The 14,509-nt window shown below is 41.0% G+C and overlaps 2 protein-coding genes across 3 annotated transcripts in view; one reads left to right on the top strand and one right to left on the bottom strand.

Annotated features, from left to right (window-relative positions):
• LOC143989538 (uncharacterized) overlaps window positions 1-6,611 on the top strand; it is a 114,872-nt gene extending 108,261 nt beyond the window's left edge. For both annotated transcript variants that reach the window (XM_077489689.1, XM_077489688.1), the window contains one exon: window positions 5,103-6,611. In XM_077489689.1, the coding sequence (XP_077345815.1) occupies window positions 5,103-6,292 (1,190 nt within the window). In that variant the 3' untranslated portion in view covers window positions 6,293-6,611. The remainder of the gene's footprint in view (window positions 1-5,102) is intronic.
• The window catches only part of LOC143989561 (uncharacterized), a 470,483-nt gene that overhangs the window by 204,897 nt on the left and 251,077 nt on the right, over window positions 1-14,509 (bottom strand). The window lies entirely within an intron of this gene.

Here is a 14,509-nt window from a genome sequence, read left to right as displayed (position 1 = left end):
ATCACTGTAAATCCTTTCAGGGATTCCAAATTTAGGAATAATATCTCTTAGTAATGCTTTGGCTACAGTCTGTGCATCTGCACTTCCTGTCGGGAATATCTCCACCCATTTGGTCAGGGTGCCTGGGTACCAAACAATATTCCTTCCTTTAACATTTGTCTAATTCAATAAAATCCATGCAAATGTGTTGGAATGGATATTGTGGTGTAGGGAACTTCCCTTTCTGTGGTCTTATACCTCCCTGAGCATTGTGCCTTGCACATATAAGACATTGAGAGCAAAAAGTTTTTTAGTAATTTGTGAATCCATAGGCTGTACATACTTTATTTAACATCTCAGTCATCCCCCTGTTTGACACATGCATTACTCCATGTGTCAAGACTGCTGCATACCTAAATAAAGATTTTGGTAATACCGGTTTCCCTTCGGGTGACGTGTAAATGTCATCAATTATTGTGTAACCCTTTGTTTTCCAATATTGTTTTTTTCCCAGGGGGGGCATTTTGCTGCATTTCAGTAAGGACTGTATGCTCTATCTGTATGATTTCCTGTTCTGTCATTATTTTATGTGTTTCTTGTGCCGCTATTTTGGCAGCTTCATCTGCCCTTTTATTTCCCTTTGAGATGGGGTCCATATATTTTGTGTGTGCTTGACATTTACAGATTGCAAGCTTTTTTTGGTAACTGTATTGCATCTAGGAGTTCTAAAATGAAGTCCGTATGTGAAATTGGTTTACCACTGGAGGTGACCATCCCCCTGTTTTTCCATTGTTGTGCAAAAACATGTACTGTTGAAAAGGCATATTGACTGTCAGTGTATATGGTTACAGATTTTCCTTCTGATAGTATACATGCTCTTGTCAGTTCTACAAGTTCTGCAACTTGTGCTGAATAATGTTTTGGTAGTGGCCCCGCTTCCAAAATCTCATCCTGTGTCACTACTGCATATCCTGTTGCATTTGTGCCATCTGGATTTTTCTTACTAGAACCATCAACAAAAAGTATCATGTCAGGGTTAGATAACGGTATATCTTGCAGATCACTTTGTGGCAGTACCTTTTCAGCGATGGCAGCAGTGCAGTAGTGTGGATGGGTTTAATGTAGTACGCCTCTGTATTGTTAAGTGAAGTTGTGTCAAGAGTATTATCATACCGGAAAGGTGTCGTGCTGGGCTCAAATGTGATACTTTTGTTGTAACAGGATAACAGACACTGCATGTGGTACCTTTCATAGTTAGTAAAGTTGAATAAAGACACCAGTCCATCCGGTTCAGCCTGAGTGAGTGTCTAGCCCCTACCCCTGTACCCCCACATCGTTCTCCACCCCCAAGGATCCAACGTCCCCATTCATATACCAGGGCCAACTCGGGACGGAAGCCAATCAACCCACCTGCATGTCCCCGGAGTGCGGGAGGAAACCAGAGCACCCGGAGGAAACCACGCAGGCACAGGGAGTACATGCAAACTCCAGGCAGGCAGCGCCATGATTGGGATTTGAACCAGCGACCCCCTTCACTGCTAGGCAAGAGTGCTAACCACTACACCGCTGATGCTACCAGTGCTTGTACACAGGGTGGAAGTGCTCTCGTTGCACTGTCTAATTCTGTAGAGTAATCCTTCCTCTAAAACCACCTGTGCCTCTCCCTCTGAGACCCCTCTGGTTCTGCCTCAGCAGTGTACTCTTCTGCATCCTCCTCTCCTTCATCACCTTGCACAAAAACCTTTACTTTCACATTCTTTTTTGCCTTTGTTTTCAAATACTTCTCAGAATGCTTAGCATATTGTAAAACATCTAAAACTGATGCAGTTCGGTAAGTAACCATGTTTTTAACAATGTAATCCTTATGATCCTGTTTCAATCCATTTAAAAAAAACAATCTTTAGCTGTTGTTAATATGCACTATACACATCCTCAGCTTCGGGGAGTCTGGAGAACACTCTAAAAATCTCTTGTAATTTATTTAGGTAGTCACTGACACTTTCCTTGTCTTCTTGTACTGTCATATTTATTTTTTGCCAATCAGTCCGTTGTACCCATCTAAGCTGGCATCTGTTCAGTAAGGCAGTCAACCTGTTCCCTAAGTCTGGGCTTTCTGGAAGCAATGGATCCCCCCGTCCCTGTGCATTTTCTGGGGCGCAGGGGTATTCCTCACCGTCCTCCACACCATACCTAATAGGAGGTTTACTTAGTCTCTTGGCTCCTAGTGCATGAGTTATGGCGTCAGTTAATGTTTCAAGGATTGATCTGTTCATCTCCAGGACTGAAGTACTGTCTGGAGAGATTGAGGAAGTGGAGTTGGGGTTTTGTTCAGAGGCGGTTCCTTTGACAGGGGTGGATGTCACAGGGAAGGTGTTACTCTGGGCAGTTACTTGCACCTGAGGGGGGGGACCATTATAAGGACCATTATAAGGAGGTGGTCTCTGGGTATAGCAGATGAGATCATCCTCTTTGTCCACTAGGGACAATTGGGCTTGGCATTTTTCCTTTGTTCTTCCTTCTACCCTAATTCTAGCATGCTGAAGCCAATACTCGCCATTTCCAACCCATACCTTTTATTTTTTTATTTTTTTTTTTTTTTAACTTTGGGTCCAAACATTTTAAGCTTATCCACAGGGCCCCAAAATAGAACTTTCTTTCTTTTAAAATTTTTTTTTAGTATTCTGATTCAGAACTTAGCCTTTTGACTTTATAAATGTACCCAAATATAAACAGCATTGCATCATTAACACTTCACAGTTGAAAGTCTGTGAATTCTAAAAATAACTCATCCAATATAAATATTTACTTTAAGACTATTATTCAGACTTTCTTTCCCACCAAAAGTCCTAATATTTTCACAGATGCACAAATTAACCTCTGTCAGGCAATCTGCATTTTCTTGTTTCCGAGAAACAGCTTCTTGACCATCATAGTAATGAAAACATTCTCAGCCTTTTTTTTTTCTTTTTTTTCACATTCATCAAGCCACCTGATAATAATTCTACACATTCTATTCACTCCAAAGTGCAATTCACCTTTCATGTGTCCCATCTACCCAAACTATAAACAATTTCTGCCACTTGCTTCCTGTAACACCATGGCATACTAAAATAATAAAGCAACCTGGTGTCATCAGTGTACCTTCTTTTTCTTTTATGCTAAGTTTCAATATTTACAATATAACCCTTCTGTATTGTCATAGCTAATCAAGGGTTAACTTTTACAACTTCTGGCAGGAGCAATCTTTACATGAGGGGAGGGGGAGGGGGAGAGTGAGTGCAGTGCATTACGTGAAGAATGACTTCTTATCTTCTTAGAAACATGCAGCACAAAACGTGTAAACGAACAAAGCAATACAAGAGAAAAAAAAACATCAGCACTCCCCACACTATCGAGAGAATCAAAAAGGGTTAAACATGAACAAAGATAAAGTAAACACACACAGAAGAAAGTTAGCCTTGCGATCTTTTTAGATCACTTAACTAAACAGCGCTTAAATAGTCAGGCATTCAACCTCTGACATTCGGTATACCTCAAATCTTTTTGTTATCTGTCCGGACAGCGGGCGACGTAATTTTTTACCTTAGACAACGTCCCCAAGTGTCTCTGTCTACGAGCATTGGACCACCTAGAATATTATAGGATCAATACCAATGTCGGCAATTACAACACATTAAACCAGAAGCAAAGAGAAAGAGAAGAAAAGACTCTTAGAAAGAATTAAGAATAATTTAAATTATCTTACCTCTCAAACACCTGGACTGGATCACACAAGGTTCAGAAACAGACAGTGGAATCCAGATCATTTGCCCCCGCCCCTTTTTCACCAATAACATTGAATGGGGGGACTATTATTTTCAGTGAGCTTCAAAGTCCAATACTCACCGAAGTTTTGTCGGGGCCGTCTGATCTGAAAACCAGCGTGTTGCTTCCGGCTCGAAAGACCAAAAATGTTAGGAAAACTTCCCTTGTGATCAGTAAAAACTCCAGATGTATTTGAGAAGCAGACAATTTATTTCTGATGTGGCCCACAACAGGGAGACATGCTTACAGGACAAGCTGCAGAAAAAAGTCTCCACAAAAGAATATCTCTCTCTCTCCTCATACCATACAAGAATAACACCTCTATGCTTCTATTGACTGAGGGAACATAAATAACGTTGTCATGGCACAGGATGGCACTTTATTTACTATTAATGTTCCTCGTACATTCTTAGGCTATCATATTAAGTTAAATCTAATCATCCTACTTACTATGGAGTTAATTAAGACAAAACAATATAACAAGTTAATACAATAATGTGCTCAGAAGTAAACTTTTTAACAACTCAGTCTCAGGACTATTGTTTTTCTAATAGTCACACAATAAACATTTAAAACTTTTCTAACACTGACCCTTACACTGTATACTTTATATTGTACATTACATACTCCTGACCCCTGCACTATATACTCTATGTTGTAGGTTACATCATTTTGATGTCCATTACATAGTCCTGACTTCTGCTTTCTCCCCTCTACTCACAGCTATATATATACACATAATATGTATTCTCTTTTTTTACACCCATTTTATACCAGCTGGACATGTTATACCTGATGATCTGATTGGAGCACAGACTTCTACATGTTGATAATAATGTGAATCCATCCTTAAACAGAAAGTGATAATGAGGGAGGAGTCAATAACCCAATGATGGGGGTCTTCAGGATCAGTCCAGTCTTCATCTTGATGGTTCTCCCCCCATCCTCACTCTCTGACCTCTGGTGGGGCTCAGCCCCGCTGTTATTCATGACTAAATCATGGACTAAATAAGGAAGTGCAGGACTTCTTGTGTTGGGAAGATGGCAATGAGTGATAGAGGGGGAGGGGACAGTCGTCCTATAATCCCCTCATCACTGTCACTCCTATAAAAGACAGTTCTCGTTGTTTCCTCACTCTCTGACTAAGGTCCATGAATAAAGAAATGATCTGGTAGGAGATCAGAGGACCCATTTACTAGATACCTTGAGGGGGGAATTGTAAGATCCTCAGAGACAAAGCTGCCTGATGTGGGCGGAGTCCTGGTTTAGTGGAACCAATCAGCTCATGTCTAGTAATAATCTTTGTATTTCTATTTTAGTAGATGGACGGGAGATGAGGAAAACCTCAGAGGATTGTCTCACTTTGTCTCCAGACTGTAAAGTAGAAGATGAGGACATCACACAGTATAGTCCAGGAGAAAACCCGACTACCTCAAATGTCCATCCGGCACCACACAGTGTAGATGGACCATCGTATTCCTCTTATCCTGAGGAACCTCAGACTGTGAGGGACGGTACCATCCTTCCAAAAGAGAAGAGGTTTTCCTGTACTGAGTGTGGGAAGTGTTTCCATTTTAAATATGATCTTAATGTGCATAAAAGGACTCACACGGGGGAGAAGCCGTATTTTTGTGCCGAGTGTGGGAAATGTTTTTCACAGATGTCCAACCTTTATAAACATCAGCGATCTCACACGGGGGAGAAGCCGTATTCCTGTCCTGAGTGTGGGAAATGTTTTTCACAAAAGTCACATCTTTTTGGACATCAGAGGTCTCACTCCGGTGAGAAGCCTTATCCCTGCCCTGAGTGTGGGAAATGTTTCCATTCTAAATCCAAACTGAATGTGCATAAGAGGTCTCACACTGGGGAGAAGCCATATTCCTGTCCTGAGTGTGGGAAATGTTTTTCAGTAAAGTCCAATTTTTACACACATCAGAGATCTCACACAGGGGGTAAGCCGTATTCCTGTCCTGAGTGTGGGAAATACTTTGTACTAAAGTCACAGCTTTTCACACATCAGAGTTCTCATAACGGGAATAGTCCAGGAGAAAACCCAGCTACCTCAAATGTCCATCCGGCACCACACAGTGTAGATGGACCATCGTATTCCTCTTATCCTGAGGAACCTCAGACTGTGAGGGACGGTGCCGTCCTTCCAACAGAGAAGAGCTTTTCCTGTACTGAGTGTAGGAAATGTTTCCATTATAAATCAAATCTTAATAGACATATAAGATCTCACACTGGGGAGAAGCCGTATGCCTGTCCTGAGTGCGGGAAATGTTTTTCAGATAAGTCCAATCTTTACACACATCGGAGATCTCACACAGGGGAGAAGCCATATTCCTGTCCAGAGTGCGGGAAATGTTTTTCAGTGAAGTCCCATCTTTACACACATCAGAGATCTCACACAGGAGAGAAGCCGTATTCCTGTCCTGAGTGTGGGAAATGTTTTTCACGGAATTCCAATCTTTACAGACATCTGAGAACTCACACGGGGGAGAAGCCATAATCTTGTTCTGAGTGAAGGAATTGCTCCTCACTGAAGTCCTGTCTTCCTGTACATCAGGGATCCCACACAACACTCGAGGTGTATTAGTGCCTTGAGTGTGGGAAATGTCTCCTATATGAATGTTGCTGGACATCACAGGTCACATGTGGGGGAAGAAGCACACCCTGATATACACCTCAGATATACTCCATGGCTGATCTCCATCATGTAAGAAACAGTTGATAAGGAGATCAGAGATCACCAAAGACATGGATGAAGTGTTGTACCGTGTTGGCCATTGATAGCAGTAGAAAAATAAAAATGGAGTCATTACCTTTCATTGGCTGAGTACATTTTGTGGTGTAATCTTTCACAAACACTTAGAGGTCTATTAAAAAAAAATAGTTGACTAAATGTGACCAGAATTCACCCGGCTGTGATGAATATTGGATGTATTTTATTTCATACACTGATTTCCTTGGCTCCATCTAGTGGCCATAATGTGTTATTGTGCTATTTTTATTGAGGAATTTCAGGAAAAATACCCCATTATGGTCACTAGATGGAGCTGATGGTCATAGGAAATCACTGAGGTAAATTCTGGCTAGTAGAGCCCTTAATTTTCATTTGTCAGGCATGCTTTGATTGTAATATCTGAGATTGGACTCATGCACTTGTGAGGTAAGTAGACACTGAAGGATAAAAGTACAATGGAGCGCACTGGTAACCAGCCTCTGATGCAGACGACAGAGATGGGTGAAAGCGGTCAGGCCAGCGCGGCCCATCTCTGGACTACATGCCTTTGACCCATATATGATTCTACACACTTTACAAGACAAGGGAGGACCTTCCCCCGGGACCCTGGAGCTGTGGACTTGATCACAAGCTGATAAGTACAGTATAAATACATTTACCATTCTTTGGAAAGGACTATTACTTTCTGGAAAGGATCACCTCCTCACATTGCTCTTTCATTTGGGGTGTGAGAGCAAGTCTTCATAGGGACTCTGATTGGTACAGTGAGAGGGAGGCCAAGGAGGACCATGTTCTTCTGGTTTTAGTGAGCCCCACATCACTTTATTGGACCCCCATATTCATTACTATTCCACTTGTACATCTCCTCCTGACCACTGTTACCCAGCAACACCCCCCTATTTCTTTACACCTACCTTCCAGATCAATACAATCATCTACTTGTCCACCTTTTTCCAATGCAGATCGGAGAACCAATTATATCATCTCATAGCTTCCACTTTGTGCTCTGACTTTATCCATCCTCCCTTTTTCAATATCAGTTCAACACTTGGGTCACTCTTCAGAGGTTGCTTAGACCCGGGGATATTATCCCAGCTGTATTACAGCATTTTTACAACTCCTGCAACTTGGGTGGAATTGCAGCTCCTTTCCAGAGATTTCCTTTTGTTTTTATAGCTGTAATGCTAATGTATGCATGATGGTTTTTATGTCTTACTTATCTTTGACACCAATAAATCTTTTTTGCTAATCATGTTTGTATGGTGAGTGAAGTTCCATAGATATGTGCTACCACAGGCTTGGCTGAGCTATTACTGGTTTTTATTTTAAGTTTGCCATGCAATCTTCATATAGTGAGCTCCTATCCTCTCCTTTACCCTCTTTTTTCATTTTGTCATTTTTACTCTTCAATCCCCATATATTAGTATTGTTTCACCTTTTTTGACATACTAATTAGGTAGGCGGCACGCTGAGGGTCCGGCGTATATTTTAAGTGTATCATAAAAGTTATTTAACCACCTCAATACAGGGCACTTTCACTCCCTTCCCGCCCAGGCCATTTCTCAGCTTTCATCGCTGTCACACTTTGAATGACAATTGCGTGGTTGTTCTACACTGTAACCATGTGAAATATTTATAATTTTTTTCACACAAATAGAGGTTTTTTTTTTGGTGGTATTTAATCACTGCTGGGATTTTTATTTTTTCCCCCCCCAAAAAAAAAAGACCAAAATTGTTGGAGAAAAAAGGTTTTCTTAGTTTTTGTCAGTAAATAAGTACGTTTTCTCCTTCACTGATGTGCGCTGAGGAGGCGGCATTCATGGGCACTAATAGGCTGCATTGATGGGCACTGATGAGGCACTAATATTCTGCACTTATGGGCACTGATAGGCGGCACTGATAGGCAGCATGGATTAGTGGCACTGATGGGTGGCACTATTGGGCATTAATGGGTGGCATTGATGGGCTTTACTGATGGACATCACTGGTAGGCGGCACTGAGCCAGCACTGACTAGCATCATTAATGGGCACTGATTTTTGGCACTGATAGGCATTGATTGCTGGCACTGGTTAGCATGGGTTGCTGGCACTGGTGGCGCTCTAATGTAATCAGGGCCCTGATTATATTTCTCACTGTTCCCTGTGAGGAAATGCCGCTGATCGGCTCTCCTTGCCACACACTCTGTCAGTGTGAGGCAAGGAGAGCCGATTACCTGAAATTCCTTGTTTAAATGTGACTGGCTGTACACAGCCGATCACATGAGAGCTGCGTCAGCGGCTCTTTACAGAAATTGGGGTCATGCCGTGTCCTAGCAACATGGCGCGATTGCCGTGCTGCGCACCCCCATATGATGTCCACCCAGAATGAGAGTTGCACTGTCCCGCTGTCATTTGGCGGTGGGCGGGCGGCAAGTGGTTAAACAAACACTATTAAACCAGTCATTGATTTAAAATGGGAATTACTGCATTTGGCCTTTATTTTATTATTTTTTTATTATTATTTATTCATTTGCATCCATATAAAGACACCAATAAAGTGCAACATGCAAAAAAATACAGTATACATTTTCCATCCTTTCACCTAACTACTAAAACACATCCCCACCCCCTCCCTTTCTTCTTCCCCTCTATTCCCATCCTTCCCTGAATCGAAATCTCCTTGTTTTGCCCGGTACTCCTAGTTTACACCATTTGTGTCCCACTTATAACCTCCGCATATCTCCTGGTTTTCTTACACCTTCCAGTCTTCCCATCTGTTTATCACTCCCTCTATTTCTTCCTCTCCACTATATCTCACATCTCCCATATTATATGGGGCTTCTACTTTTCCAAGCCAATCTTCTTTTTTGTCAAATAACTTTTTATTAGTATAAAGTGAAACATTACACGTCAGACACTTCAGTACAGCATTGGGGGAGCGAAAGAAAGAGAACAGAAAAATTACAGGGGAGAACATACCATAAGAGCATATTGGCCTACATAATATAGCCACCTGGAACAGGTACAAGCCAGGCCAGGTAGAGCTATTCACAGACAGCATGTTCTGCAACACATGTAAGACAGGGATAAAGTCCAACCAATAATAAACCAGTCCTCAAAACTCAACAGCCAGTCAAGAGTGGCAATCCGAGGATACAGGTGTCGACTAATAGTGTAAGATACTTATAATACACTTTAACCCAATCAAACACCCCCCCTCGGGGGGGGGGTTGGAAGAAAGATAGGAATAAGAGAAAGGAAGAAGGGAAAAAGAGAAAAAAAGAGAAGAAAGGGATACCAAAGGGTAGAAAGAAAGGTAGAGAGGAAAAGGAGGGAGTAGGGGTGGGTAGTCATCCGAAAACTTCCGCTTGCCTGTCAGGGTCGATCGCCCTTAAGATTCCAGGGATTCCAGACTACGTCATGCGCTTCCAGCCGGTCCTGTATCCTGGCGGTCATCCTCTCCATAAGCTCCACGTCTCTAATGCGAGCGTATAATGCGTCCCCAAGCCAATCTTTTATTGTAGGACTTTCTATTGCTTGCCAATATCTTGGAATCTGACTTTTAGCCGCATTTAATAAATGGGGTATGAAAGATTCTTTATATTGTTTTATTGAGCCCGCTGTCCCATGAAATAAGCTCATCCATGGCTCCTCTGAGATTTCCTTTGTAGTCATTTCTTTTATTCGCTGTATTCTCTCCCTCCAATCATTTGTGGGCCTTCCCACTATAAATGGGCCATTGTTCCCACTATTTTACAACCCCTCCAACAGAATGGCGATTTCTCTGTTTGATACCTGCTTACTTTATCCGGGGTTCTATACCAGCTTGATAGACATTTGTACTTCATCTCCGCTGTGTTGGGATCCAGAGGTGTGTGCGAATCTCATCATCTTTTCTAATGTAACTTTATTACTTCTAACTCCTAATTCTTCCTCCCATGTTTTCATGTATGGCGGGGCCTCCGGCCCGTCCGCTGCCAGCAAGATTTTATAGATAGGTCACATTCCATTTTATGTGCTTGACGCCAAACCCAAGCACTCCAGCGGTCTGAGATCTTCCCCTCATTTATTGGTTGAGGTAGCAAACTGACAAAATGTTTCAGCTGGAGGTACCGCCCTTCATTAATCCTCATCATTTCTGTCTTGTGTTTTATTTATTGAAATGTGTATATTTTCCCCTTTGTCATTATATCCTTTAATTGTACATCATCGTGTTTAATCCACTCTCCAAATAATTTCCCTTTACCAGGTAAAAAAGAATTAGTTTCTTTCAGTGAGATTCATGGTGAATTCTATTTCCATTGACTTTGTGTATTATATCCCATATTCTGTGTACATTACGTGTCATAATATGTGTATCTTCCCCCAGTGCTCTATATTGTGGTGGGATCCAAATAATGCTCCTCAACCCCCCCGTGTGTCCCTCATTGTCTTCTCAATTTGTACCCATCTTTTCTCATTTACTGCCTTAGACCATCCTATCACCCGGGAGATTAACACCACCTTGTAATATTTTTGTACTTTTATCCCTCCTTGCACTTTATCTCTCTTTAATACCCAGAATGCAATTCTTGGTTTGCTGTTCTGCCAAATAAACTTGGATATTATTTTTTTTTATGTTTTAACGTATGTCTGGTGTAGTGGGATAGGTAGCATTTGAAATTTGTAGATGATTTTCGATACGATTACCATTTTTATGGTGTTTATTCTACCTGTCCATGCCATTCTTTTTATTTCTGTTTTTATTTCATTAAATAGTGGGAGATAGTTTGCCTGGTATAGTTTCCCCGGGGACGACGTCAGTTTTATTCCTAAATATTTTATTTCTTCTTCCAACTAAATTTGAACTCCTGCTGTAACTTTTTCGTTATTTATTTATCTTGCCTTTCTTTTTGGTTATTTGCATTTATATTTAGGATTTACGATAATCACCCATAATGTTTTAATGTCTTCCTTAGGCAGGGCATTGTGATCCTAGGATTAGAAATGTAAAACATCATCAGCATAAGCTGCTATTTTATGTTCCTCTTCTCCAATCTTTATCCCTATTATGTCTGAATTATTCCTTATGGTAGCTAACAGAGGTTCTAGAGATAATACAAACAATAATGGTGACAGAGGGCACCCCTGTCTTGTTCCATTATACATTTCAAACGGCAGGAGGGGATATGGTGCCATTGACCTTCACTCTTGCGGTAGGGTGTTTTTTTATAAGGCCTGGATCCATTGGGCCATCCTTGGGCCACTCCCATAGCTTCCAGAGTACTCATCGTAAACCCCCAGTCTACCATGTCAAATGCTTTTTCAGCGTCAATCGACAGAAGTAGACCGGGGCCCTTCCCTCTCTTATTTTTTTGAAGCAAGAGTAATGTTCTTACTCCATTATCTCTCCCTTCTCTCCCAGGTATAAACCCCACCTAGTCCACATGTACCAACTCTGCCATCAGATCTTTCATCCTAGTGGCCAAAACTTTTGCAAATAACTTTGTATCTGTATTCAGTAACGATATTGGTCTATAGTTTGAACATACAGTGCTGTCCCTTCCCTCTTTTGGAATAATGGTGATTAAGGCTGTCAGAGCTTCTCTACCCATCTCATAGTTTGTTTCTAGTCCATTCATATATGAACATAGTCTAGGTACCAAGTTTAATTAAAATTTCTAATAATAGGTCATAAACCCATCTGGGCCTGGGCTTTTCCCTTTTGCCGATTCTTTTAAAGCCCTATTAATTTCTTCTTCTGTTATGGGTGCTTCCAATATACTCCATTTATTTTCATCTGAGGTAATCTGGCATTTTTTACAAACTCGATCTTTTCTGATCTTACTATTCCTTGTTTCCCTCTTTGTTTTATCGAGTATAAGGATCCATAATAATACTGAAACACTTTCATGATTTCTGTTGTCGAATATACCATCTCCCCTTTCTTACTCTGTATTTTTTCAATATAGTTTAATGTTTTTTTTTCCCTCAACAGTCTTGCGAGATGTTTCACTGTTTTGTTTCCCCATACATATCTCCTTTGCAACTCTATTGAAATCCCATCTAATCTCTTGCTCGAGCACTCCTTTTAATTCATCTCTTTTGATCACCAATGCATGATACCCTTCCCCTACTCCCTTTTTTTATGCCTTTGTTCCATTTCATGGATTTCCTTTATTAATATTTTCATCTTTTTTTTCCTTTCCTTTTTTTCCTCAATCTTATCTCCATCAAAATACCTCTAATATAGGCCTTATGGGCCACCCATAGTGTAGCTTCTGTTACCTCCTTAATATCATTTATTTTGAAATACTGTTCTATTTCTTCCCTTATTTTTTCTTTTACCTCTACATCATGTATTAGATCTTCATTTAATCTCCATGCATATGCTCATCTTTGGGCCCCAGGTATCACCATTTCCATGATCACAGGGGAGTGGTCTGACAATGTTCTTATTTTGATGCTCACTTTAATCACCCATTCTATCATCCTGTGTTCAACCATTGTATAATCAATACTTGAGTATGTTATGTGCTAGAACGTATAGTCCTGTGTCCTAGAGTGCTGTACTCTCCAAATGTCCATCAATTGACACTGAAACAATTTTTTTATTGCTTTCAATTGTACCTTCCTTATCCCCTGTGCAACGTACTATCCAGACTTGGACTCATACAAAAGTTCAAATCTCCTGTCATAATCACGCTTGCTTTTTTAAACTCCATAAATTTCCCCATAATCTGTCTCTAAAAATATGTTGGGTTCTTATTAGGGCAGTAGATATTTGCCAAGGTACATTCCATATCATATAATTTACCTCTTAAAAAGAGGTATCGTCCTTCTGAATCTGTCATCCTTTCTTCCAATATGAACCGTGTCACCTTGGCAAATCCGATAGCTACTCCCTTAGGCTGGATTCACACCTAGGCATTTTTTGTGCTTTTTGATTTGATCACCAATGATTTGTATTACAGATCGTGTTCCATAGGAAACCATGTTAAATGGACTGTAGATCAAATCTGCAAAAGGCAAAAAGCACTAAAACTGCATAGGTGCGAGTCCAGCCATAACTCTTCTTGTAGGAGAGTCACCATAGTACCAAGTGGGAAAGTCTCTTGAAAACAACTTTATATTGTCCTTATGGGACATATGCGTCTCCTGAAGGAACACTATTGCTTCTTTATACTGTTTAAGCTCCTTTAATATCCCATGCCTTTTTGTTGGTGTGTTTAACCCTCTGACATTATATGAGATAAATCTTAGTGAAGTCATCTTTGATTGTGGTATACTCTTTTTAGGCTGACTAGGCACCACATACTCCATCTAATATAAAAGCTTGGATAGGATTTTCCAGGTTCCTTTATTTTCCTTCTTTCCCTTCTCCTCTGTCCTCTCACTCTCTCCCACCCCAGGGCCACAGATAGACCCGCATCCTTCCGTTTCCACCAGTGGCTCCGCAATTGTGGGGTGGGACTCCAACTACTAAAGAAGGGGGGTGCGGCCGGGAGCACCCCCACAGTCCAAAGACCTCCATACCTCATTCCCCCACCTCAATCCGTCTACTGGGGGTTTTCCTCCTATTCTTCTATAGTTCTGCCCTAATCAACTTGAACTCTAAAAAAAAAGGACCTCCTATTATTACAGTCTCATACAATTTAGTCTATAGAGGAGTCTTTGTTTCATTTCTATATCTAGTTCTTCCTTGCAACTCCATGCGTCTTTTCCCATATCTCTTCTGTCTGGGTTGGGTACACTTCTTCATTCCATCCTGGAATGTACGGGACTTGTAAATCAAGTTTATTACAGAATTCTGAAAGCTCTTCTGGGTCTCTCAATTGATCTTCCATCCTTTTGGCTGAGTAAACATGGTGGAAAACTCCAGCTGTATTTAATATTTTTTATACGCATTTGCTCCAGTAAAGGTTTAAGGCGTCTTTGTCTAACCAGCGTTTCTGGTGCAAGGTCTGTAAAAATTTGGAGGTCTATTCCTTCGTACTTTAATGGAGGTCTTCCTCTCATTTTCC

This window comes from Lithobates pipiens, unplaced genomic scaffold, assembly GCF_037356315.1.
Source record: "Lithobates pipiens isolate NorthernLeopardFrog02 unplaced genomic scaffold, aLitPip1_a1.2 Scaffold_18, whole genome shotgun sequence".
In the NCBI taxonomy this organism is placed as follows: domain Eukaryota; kingdom Metazoa; phylum Chordata; class Amphibia; order Anura; family Ranidae; genus Lithobates; species Lithobates pipiens.
This window is presented reverse-complemented; position numbering and strand designations above follow the sequence as displayed.